The following is a 10,737-nucleotide window of genomic DNA, read 5'->3' as shown; positions in this document are numbered from 1 at the left end:
TGTGTCATCAGGAACTTCAATTACACCTAAACAGCTGTGATTTATCAAGATCATTTATTTTGCTTGAAGTCTTTAATGTGTCAATACCTTTGCCAAGGCAAGTGTATCTAGAATAGTAACTTTTCAATTCCAACAAACACTAGTAAGATAGTAAAGCAGCCAGTAGCTCAGTCAGGAAAAAAACATTCATTTTGTTTGACAAAACCATGTTTTGTCTTGGATAAAACATTTATTTGGCTAATATTAGGTAAAAATCTAGTTTAATATTTAGCCGAATATCAACTGTCACCTGGAGTACGACTTACCTATGTAGGTTTAGACTGTTTAATATTGTCTTCCTGAAAAAAAGCAAGCCAGTACCTGTTCAATTTATTTAAGCAGGCCACGTCTCAAGATTAGTCAAGAGTACTGAAGGACTCTTGTTGCTATCACTGAGTTTTTTAATGAGATCTCTCATAAGGAAAAATAAAATTTCCTTTCTACATTGTTCTTTGAAGGAAAGAAGATCTTGTATGACATTGTTGCATTTGCCAAAGAAAGTGTCAACTCTCATGTTATCACACTGGGACCTCAGAATTTTCCTGACAAAGAAAAGGAACCGTGGCTTGTGGATTTCTTTGCACCGGTAAATATTTAATATCTGTATGTCCCTTCTAAAATCTGTAATGTAACTATGTAACAAAATACTAACAGTACCTTGAAAGTGTCCTTCATTCAGCATCATGAGATGGTATTGCAGTTTCTCATTCCTTGGCAGCACTAGTTCCTAGACTTGTGTGGGTTTTGTATTTAGTGCAGTCTGTTGTCAAAGCAGCGTATTATTCATCTCAAACAGCTTACAGGCTCCTGAGAGCCAACTGCCGGGAAAGCAATTGCGCTTACTTGCATTTTGTTTTCTAGTGGTGTCCTCCCTGTCGAGCTTTGTTACCAGAGCTGAGAAAAGCATCAAAACATCTTTATGGTCAGCTTAAGTTTGGAACACTGGACTGTACCATCCATGAAGGGCTTTGCAACATGGTAAGCTGCAGGAACTAAACAAACAAACAAACAAAATTCCTTTCAAATATTACTATTTTCTTCAAACAATGCTTGTTTTTTAATATTATTTTCTTAAAGAGTAGTAAACCAAACAGGACACTTGTATAATCATTTTTTTTTCAAAGGAGCAAACTATGTAACCACTACAGATAATATATTAATGCAAAATACAGGTCACATTTCCAATAACACTGTGAAATCAGAGCAATACTCTGGAAGTGTCAGAATTTAAGAATTCCTGGGTTTTTTAAGAGGAAAAAAGAATTAACAGACCCAGAAATTTTTTTCTATTGTCTATATAAATACATACATGCATTCTTTTTGTTTTTCACATAGGAGGATAAAAACAGTAGAACACTTAGAAATAGAAGTTTTATATTGATATAACACTTTTTGAAGATGTCTGCAAAACCACATCTAATTCAGCTCACCCTGACTGACTTTGCTTTTTGTTTTGTAGCGCTTAAGAAATGCAGGATCAATTTCAAAGTAAAAATAAGTTTATTACTTATCAGTTTATACTTATTTAAAGACATGTTCATGGAATGATTTTTTTTTTTTAGTCTTGCCCAATTTTCCATGTTTAAATTTGCTTGGTTTTTGCTTCAGTGAATTTATTGTGGTAGAAATTATTGACATTACTTTTCCTGAATTCCAGAAAATACTACATTTTGATAGCTTTCCTGCAACTACACGTTTTATTGTTCACAAGAGCTTTTGATGTTAGAATGCTTGTATTTATCTTTAAAATGTGAATGTCTTAACACACATCAAAAATGAGGAAATAAACCCAAGCTTTTTTAAAGTTTTATTTAGATGGATTTATACACTGAAGAATTCAAATCATGGAAGCATCTGTGTTCAACAGTAAACAATAAAGCTATTCCTAGTTCTCAGGTGAAAACACTTGTACTGTATGAATAACTGTAAAGTTAAGGCTTAGAAGGACTGTGGATTAATTCCTGTATTTGTGGATCATGGCAAAAGAAGTACTGGCTGATTTTTAAATTCAGAACAAACTACACCATCTCTGAATATGACTGGCATCTTTTTTGCACTGATTTGTAATGGTTTCAAACTCCCATCTGCATATAAGTCTGAGCAGCTGTACTGTACAAACTGGATAGCTGAGCAGCTGTGAGCCGCCAATAGAGATGGCAGTTATTAGGTTTCTTGTACTGGCCTTTAATTCCTTACAATTTCTTATTGTCTGTTTTGTTAGCATAACATTCGAGCTTATCCAACAACCGTTGTGTTCAATCAGTCTGATGTTCACGAATATGAAGGCCATCACTCTGCTGAGCAGATTTTGGAGTTTATAGAGGTATGTAAATTATAATCCTTGTTGCCTTCATGCTCTGTACGCAACTCATCCACAAACATGTTCTTTAGTTGGAAGAATGTAAGATTTTTTTTTTTTTAATTAATTAGACTAGTAAGATAAAGAGTGAAAAAACCTCAGGCAAGAAAAGTGATCCAGCAACTGTCAGTCAGGGACTTGGCGCCTAATGTCCCTACTCTGTCAAGTAATTTTTTTGAGATTGTTAGCAAATAACTTAAGATCTCTTCCAATCTGCAAAGTAGTAGTAATGATTTCTATCTCAGAGAGAGGATAAAGGAATTATAAGTCTGAAGTGCTGTAATATTAAGGTGAAAATGCGTCACGTACACACCATGACAGAGGAGGAGATTCACACTTTTGTCAGCTTGCGGCCCTCCATGTTTCTCAGCTGTTTGTTGAACTTTCATAACTCACAGAAGTGAAAATCATTGGTACTCATCACTTGTTGCTGCCAGAGTTCTGGCACCCATCTTTCCTCCAGCATTCGGGTTCTCTCTCTGCTAGGTTCACAGGCTATTTTCCATTCTTTGAAGAGACTGTTCGTTCTCTCCAGGCAGCCCAGAAAAAGCAGGTTTAAGAGCACACATGCAGGAAAAGGTGGAGATCAGTCTTTTTCAGTTGATACTCAGAGGCCTCTAGCGCACATGTATTCTGCATGCCAGCCTAAATTGCATGGCTGAGTCTCGTAATGCCTGTTCTTGCCACGTAAGCAGAACTTTTTTCCTTTTTCTTCTTTCTATGGAGAAGAGGCAGAAAACCTCCCTTTTGCAGCCTGGCAGTATGTTTTGATAGCTCTTCTCAGCAAATCAGGCATACAGTTGTTAAGTTGAAGGGATGACTTGATGCTTCTGTGCTTTTTGGTGTTGTGGAGTCTTCCCTACCACAGCAGCAAGCAAATTTCACCAAAAGAGGGACATTCTCAGAATTTGGTACAGTCTGTTTGTATGTGATGGCACTAGATAGGGGATAACTTGTTTTTGCAAAGTATGTGTCTATAAACTGTCTTCACTTTAGGATCTTAGGAATCCATCAGTGGTCTCCCTAACACCAGAGACGTTCGTTGAATTAGTTCAGAGAAGAAAACGAGAGGAAATCTGGATGGTTGACTTCTTTGCTCCATGGTGTGGACCTTGTCAGGCTTTAATGCCAGAATGGAAAAAAATGGCCAGGGTAAATGACATTCAACTTTTTTTCTGCTTTTATGTCCTGTTCCGTGGAACTATTGAGACTGTACAACTGCTGTCATAGAGAACTGTCAACTGAGAAAGTCTAGTGATTAATATTGCACGGAAAACAGGGAATTCCTACCTGACAGTTTTATATTGTTTCAATTACAAAGCTTTTCTTTGGGTGGTTTTTTTTTTTTTTTTAAAGGTTCAGTACATTGATACTGTTATCTAGTTTTTCCTGTTTATACAAGTGTGTTTTCCAAGATGTAAGAAACTTTAGAGTAACTAACTTTCCTGGGTGCTTAGTGCTTTATATAGACAGCAGCTCTGCATTTGTTTAAAACAAATATGAAAAAAAGATTTATCCATAAATTAGATAAGAATTGGTTGAAATAATCTGCCGCTTTATTCTCAATATTCTTTATGAGCATTAGTCATCTTTAAGATAGTATGTAGACATTGGTGAAACCTCTGACTTAAATTTAAGATTAAAGGAGTTTAACCTTATCCATATTAATTATTTCCTATATTAGGACGGTTTTTTTCTGAGATCGTTTTAAGGCTGATTGTCAGTTAGCTGAATTACACATACTTCAATACGGAATTGTTGGGACTGGGGAGGGTGTTTTTGTTTTGCGAGGTCACTACAGTGTTCTCTCATTTGCAAAGGTATTATTACTTCACTGACAACCACCTGGATTTTCCTGGACAGGTTTCCAGGAGTTTGAACTAGAAACTTTGGGCAAAAAAAAAATAGGGCTTTAGAAACAAGTCCATGACTTTCAGAGATTTGGAACTCACCTAGACTAGGAGTTCTAGCCAGGATTCTGTGTTCTGGTCAAATGTCTGTGAAGTATTATTAGTTCTTCTAGTATACATTCAGTAATTATCAGCTTCCCTGCCCATGCCAGCTGGTTTAGGCCTTTGCAACAAATACAGTGTATCCAAGACACAGGCCAGCTGTGCAACTGATAGCACATCTGCACTGTACCAGGATCTGTCATAATTCATGAGCCTATGATATGAAACATGGTAATGTAGGTTTTCTTCTTTTTTCAGATGTTAAATGGATTAATCAGTGTAGGCAGTGTGGATTGTCAAAAATACTATTCTTTCTGTCACCAAGAAAGCGTTCGGGGATATCCTGAAATAAGACTCTTTCCTCAAAAATCAAACACAGCTCATCAATATTAGTAAGTAGTTTACTTCAGTTTGAGAAATGTTAGATGATGTGGAACAAAATAAATATACATCTTCTGTTGTATAGAAAAGGTTCATCACAGCTATTAAAATAGGCTGTTATGATATTACTGTCCTAGATCATAGAATCATAGAGTGGTTTGGAAGGGACCCCTAGAGGTCATCTAGTCCAACCCCCCTGCAGTGAGCAGGGACACCCCTAAGCAGATCAGGTTGCTCAGAGCCCTGTCCAACCTGGTCTTGAATGTTTCCAGGGACGGGGCCTCCACTGCCTCTCTGGGCAACCTGTTCCAGTGTTTCACTGGATGTTACTGACTTTGTTACTTCAAACTAGTGCCATTTTATTTTGCCATTTCATTTCAGTAATTTGAACTGAGACTACATGAGGAATCTTAGTTTTTATTTCTTGTTCTTTACAGATTGCCAGTTTTCTAACTTTAATTGCCTGTTAAAGTAGATTATTTAAATTATATAATATAAAAATACTACTAGGCCTAACTGGTTGTAGCTTTATCTTTAGAGAACAGACTGATGTAGCCATCTGATCATCCTCCCTATGAACAGCCTGTTAGCACCATTGCAAAATTTTTCTGTCATATAGCCAGTCATCCCGTTCATTGTATCATTAGTGTGGAAACACTAATCATTAACAAAAAACCAAAAAAATTATATGGGAAATGAAATCTGGCCCAAACCAAACAGCCTGTCCCCTTCATTTCACCGTACTGTTTGAAGATCCAGGGATTTCAGGAAGCACATGCATATTTAAAGATAGATAACTGTCTGAAATAGCAGATGTGTTGCTTCATTATTTTACAGATTGGAAAGTTCTGTTAAATGCTGGCAGATAATAAACTGTAATGCCTCTTCATCGTACCGTGTAATAGCAGACTTCAGTAGCTTTCATCAGTGGACTTCTTGCTTTTATTCAGTTCTTCTAGAAAAAGTTTCTCTCAAAAGCAGAATTTTTTTTTTCTTGTTGAAAGCAACTAAGTGGTGAATATGAGTGTTAAGTGCCAAATTCCTAATCATGAGTCAGCTCTTTCATGCAAAAATATGGAAATTTGTCTCTTAAAATAAAGATCACCAAAAACTATCAAGTCAGATTTTGATCAGGGAACTCTACTGAAAAATACTTTGTTATAAAGTTGTAAATTAGCAGGTATGAATCCAGAATTAATCTTTTTTTCTAACCTGTCACTGGAATTTCAAAACTAAGGAATGCACTGGAAGTCAAAATAATAAATCCTTGTCTGAGTAACCAGTTTGCCTGGCTTTTCTACTGTCAAATTCAGTGAAATCTATATAATTAATAATTGTTTCGTTACAATGAATGAACATCAATTAGAAAATATATTTCAATTTAATTCTCATGTTTCTTAGAGCCTGCAAATTTTATCTGGAGTTATTACCAAAGATCCTTCACTCAAAATAGTTCTAGTTATCAAAGCTTATGTGCTCCAAACCAAGTTTCTTACTCTTAACACAGAATTTTCTTCTTTTTCTTTTCTTCATCTTCTAGTCCTTAATTCTGTTTTTTTTTAATTGTATTAACAAGACTGACTATTCAGATTTGAAAGCAAGGTAGAAACATATACTAAAACATATGCATTTAAGTTCATTATTTTATCATCTCCACTCTGCAGTGTATTTTTTCCAAACATAATTCAAACTACTGTGCAACTAGATTTTTTTTTTTCTTTTTAATCTTTTTATAGTAGCTACAATGGATGGCACAGAGATTCATATTCACTAAGAGGCTGGGCACTGGCGTAAGTTACTGCATTAAACTCTGTTCACAAGCTGCTTTATATATTTTGCTTGCTAGGAGAAATTAATATTTAAATGCTATGTAAATCAAGACTTAGAAACAGGTATGTGTATTGCCTAAATTAAGATGTTAACGTTTACCTGTCTTTTAACTCGAGCTTTTAAAATGCAGAGAAATAGCATACTGCTTACTGTCCACCCATTTTCTGAAGACCATATTATTATATTGTCTACCACTTTTAAAAAGTGATTCTCTTACAGTACAAAGTAGGGATTTCCAGACTACTAATATTCTTAATTTCAGAAACTTTTCTTGTGCTTAAATGGGATTTGGATATACTTAAAGTTTTGAATGGATTATGACTGTTACTCTTCCTTTCCACAGATATTTACCACAAGTGTCTGTAGACCTGACTCCTCAGAGTTTCACAGAAAAAGTTCTGAATGGAAAAGATCATTGGGTCATTGATTTTTATGCTCCTTGGTGTGGACCTTGCCAAAATTTTGCTCCTGAATTTGAGATCCTTGCAAGGGTAAGTTTTTAACTGTATTAGTGGATTGTTATAATGGTTAAAATACAATTCATCGGCCCTTCATTTCTTAGCAAACATCCAGAAATTGCATCCCTTAATGATCCTCCTTCTCACTGAAAGTCCATGCTTTTAGGCCCCACTTGCCAGTGGGTGTTGTCTGTTGCACAGACCCTCTTTTGAGACAGATTTCAGCTTATGATAGGGTGACCTTTGGAACTGTGATGTGCTTTGCCCTGAATTCAAGAAGTGCTCCACTGAACACAAAGTGACTTCTGATACAATGTTAACCATCTGAGAGGCAAGCAACTACTCTGAGATATTTAAAAGATTTGAGCAACGTTTTTAATTTAGTGTATTCAAGTTATCTGCTTACAGTCACCCACGGAAACTTGAAGTTGGTTTCTAATAAACATTTCTTTTTAGACTGTTAAAGGAAAAGTAAAAGCTGGAAAAGTAGACTGTCAGATGTACGCTCAGACCTGTCAAACTGCTGATATCAGAGCCTACCCTACTGTTAAATTTTACCCCTACCAAGGAACAAAGGTAAAGTGTCTCCTTTGTGTACACTGGTGAGCGGGTACTATTAGTAGTATGTATTTCATTTCACATTAAGGCTTAAGAGATGGTTTCTGTAACATATTAAAGTGCATTATTTAGATATTTGGGAGATACAATAATAATCAAGTTCAGCAATATTTAAAATAGTAGGACAATGATACAGTAATAATGTTATTGAAAAATAATAAATTGTAAATTAATAGAACAATAACTAAAATGTGGGCTTAACCAGAACAAGGGTTTAATTTTGCAGGGGTCTCATGTGACAAAATGTGTTTCAATCTTTACCAATTCTACCACCAGCTACCAAAAGCCGGCAAAGTCTCTTTCTAAATGAAATGTGGACAATTTCATTTTGGCTAAGGAGAAATATTCTTTCAATATAATCATAAAACTTCATTATAATTTTAACTTAAATAATGTATTTTAAGAAAATTGATTACAAATATTTAGTTGTGTTCTGTCTCAAAAACAAACCTTATCAAACCATTTCCATTATCAGTGTGAGACTGTTGAGATCAGTGTTTCCTACTAACAGATTCAGAGTAATAAATATAAAAATTGAAAAGCATCCAGATAGTTCTAGGAAATTGCTTTTATTCTTATAAAACTATTAAATTTCAAGAATATTATAGGGATCTTTTAAAATTCAGTGCATTCTGATAGTTAAGCCAATTCTTTTACTTATACTTTCCTCCTCTTTTTTTTAACTGAGTCTCACATGGGAAGCTCTAGAAATCCTTCCTCGCACAGTCCCATCAAATTCAATGAGACTTTTCTGTGGTAAAGAGCAACGGCTTTTCAGGTCTCAAAAGCAGTGACCCACACTAACAAGATTTCATGAACACAGTGTGTGGCAGACTTTGTAATGGCTGGCTACATTCAATAATTAGCTGATTAAATGTGAGGAAAGTTATAACTATTTCAGGTTTCTTTAAGGATCAAGACAAAATTTGTGTAGTTCAAAATTTGTGTAGTTTTGAAAACTAGCAGCTAAGAGTTGTTCTTATTATAAAGACAAATAGCGTTGTTTAAATAGATACAAAAATATATCTATGAATCATAAATCAACCTACCAGAGCCATTGTCTTCCTCCCTGCATTCTTCTTGAATTCTATCTGAAAGTAAACAGATTTTCTATTCAGTGTAGAGCATTTTAAATTTTTTTTTCTTTTTTAAGAAAAATGTTCTTGGCGAATATATAGACAGCAGAGATGCAAAAGGTATTGCTGAACTTTTGAATGAAAAATTAGAAGAAATTCAAAATAAAGGAAAAAGAAAAAAATCTAGAAATAAGGTAAGACTACTTGTTGTGGGGCCTTTTGCAAAACACTTATGTTATTGTAAGAATAGCTCTTTAAAATGATGTTAGTATTTGTTCTTTGTCCGTGAAATATTAAATGCTGTATCTTCAAATAGTACCAGGCACATCTTACTTCTAGTGTTGTTTCGGTTACTGTTATTTATTTAAATTCAGTTCTCCATGCCCACAGATGTAATAGAAAATACTACAGTTGCAACATCAGTTATAGCAAGACTTAGCAGAATTTATAGATATCCATGGGACAGCTGTGTTATAGATGGTAGAGATGCACTGGGTCTTTAAGTGTAATCCTTAAACTAGATTTAGCAAGCAGGCACCAAATTACAGAGGCTGATTAGTGCAAGACTGAGCTTGACATACTAACTTGGAAAGAAGATATTAATACACAGCTGTTAAATACCCTGAATTCTATTTAGAAACATTTGTCCAGTTGAAAAATTAGTACCACAGAGAAATTTAAAATCACAGGAGAAAATCCCAATGATCTTGATTTTTATTTGTACTTTCACAATAACTTAATTGTTTATTTTCTTATCACTAGGATGAACTTTAACTGGTACTGGAGATAGATAGGATTCAAAATATTCTGAAGCTGTGAATATAGAAGACACCATGAGGAAAATACAAGGCTGATTATATTCATGACAGGGCAAAAGAGGTGAAAACTCTTTTGAGTTCACGGGCATATATGACTGTATGGATTCTGTTTAAACCGTGGGGAGATAAAAGCGTGAAAGCATTTTGGTTTTGGTGAAGGCATTCAGTGTTTCTGCAATTGAATTCTGCATGTCCCTCTCCTGATATACCAGCTACCTTCTTCCTAGTCAAACATTGGAGTTGACCAGAAATGTGGACTGTATCACTTTTGCCTACCCATTTACTAGTTCTTTAGATTTTTCTGTCTCTTTTCAAACAGGTTTTGAATGTGGCTCTCAGCCTATGGCTGAATATGCACTCAAACCACTCTGCAATGCAGAAACACAATGAGGGGTTGTCTATTTGAAAGACAAAACAGTTTTACCTGATGATCATTCTGCTTTGGGATTGTGTTACTGTCTAGTCAATTGCTAAACAATAAAATCAAGAACTGGTAGTAGCACAGGTCTATTGAATTACATTGCTCCTGTCCTTTAGTGGATTACTGTATTGTGGCACTGGTGATGGTGCCTGGCTGAAAATGGTTGTTTGGTTTGGGTTTTTTTATTTTCTTTTTTAAATAATCAAAAAAAAAATATCAAGGACTTCAAACTCAGTGTTTCATTGACTTTTAAAATTTAAGTAATGCTATAGAAGCATCTGCTTAAGTTATTAGGTCATAACTTTGTTATTGTCTTTTTAAATATGAATGTATTCTGTGGACATATTTAACTTCATTTGGTATTACCACTTTTCCTTTCTCTGCAGACATGTTTTGGAAGTTTTGGTTGTTTGGGTTTTTATATAATCTTTAGGCAAGCAGGATAGCAAGTGCCTTTTTTAATTTAATAATGAACACTGTACATTGCAATGTCTCCTCATACATCTTAATAGAATTCCCACTCTTCAGAGTAATATTTTTCATAGCTTCTTAATAGACAAGAAAAATTACAGAAGACAACAAAATGTCTGCTGCATTTAGGAGTTGAACATGGAAATGTTTCGTGTTTTCAATAAAATGCTGCTGAGAACCTGGCAGATGGATTTTTCTCCCTGCTCTCCATGTATTTAAATTTGGTGTGACTAGTCACTGTAGTGTATTATAAATTTGTAAATACTTTGTTATCTACAAGTAATTTATTTTATAAAGAAGGCAGCAAGAACTAA

The 10,737-nt window shown here is 34.8% G+C and overlaps 1 protein-coding gene and 1 long non-coding RNA gene across 3 annotated transcripts in view; one reads left to right on the top strand and one right to left on the bottom strand.

Annotated features, from left to right (window-relative positions):
• Nucleotides 1-10,688, top strand: part of DNAJC10 (DnaJ heat shock protein family (Hsp40) member C10) — a 25,010-nt gene extending 14,322 nt beyond the window's left edge. The window contains exons 13-22 of one of the 2 annotated variants that reach the window (XM_009637493.2): nt 498-625; nt 901-1,017; nt 2,261-2,362; nt 3,395-3,550; nt 4,609-4,742; nt 6,468-6,521; nt 6,905-7,052; nt 7,476-7,595; nt 8,791-8,907; nt 9,476-10,688. In XM_009637493.2, the coding sequence (XP_009635788.1) occupies nt 498-625; nt 901-1,017; nt 2,261-2,362; nt 3,395-3,550; nt 4,609-4,742; nt 6,468-6,521; nt 6,905-7,052; nt 7,476-7,595; nt 8,791-8,907; nt 9,476-9,487 (1,088 nt within the window). In that variant the 3' untranslated portion in view covers nt 9,488-10,688. Of the gene's footprint in view, nt 1-497; nt 626-900; nt 1,018-2,260; nt 2,363-3,394; nt 3,551-4,608; nt 4,743-6,467; nt 6,522-6,904; nt 7,053-7,475; nt 7,596-8,790 lie in introns of both variants that reach the window. The other variant, XM_035893039.1, reaches the window with a different exon arrangement.
• Nucleotides 3,435-10,737, bottom strand: part of LOC118452162 — a 19,957-nt gene continuing 12,654 nt past the window's right edge. Inside the window, exons 2-3 of the long non-coding RNA XR_004841826.1 lie at nt 8,687-8,728; nt 3,435-3,518 (exon numbers count right to left, since the gene is read on the bottom strand). This is a non-coding gene — a long non-coding RNA (uncharacterized LOC118452162). The remainder of the gene's footprint in view (nt 3,519-8,686; nt 8,729-10,737) is intronic.

The sequence above is a fragment of the Egretta garzetta genome, unplaced genomic scaffold (genome assembly GCF_000687185.1).
Source record: "Egretta garzetta isolate BGI_Z169 unplaced genomic scaffold, ASM68718v1 scaffold474, whole genome shotgun sequence".
In the NCBI taxonomy this organism is placed as follows: Eukaryota; Metazoa; Chordata; class Aves; order Pelecaniformes; family Ardeidae; genus Egretta; species Egretta garzetta.
Note: the sequence above shows the minus strand (reverse complement) of the source record. Positions and strands in the feature narration are given on the sequence as shown.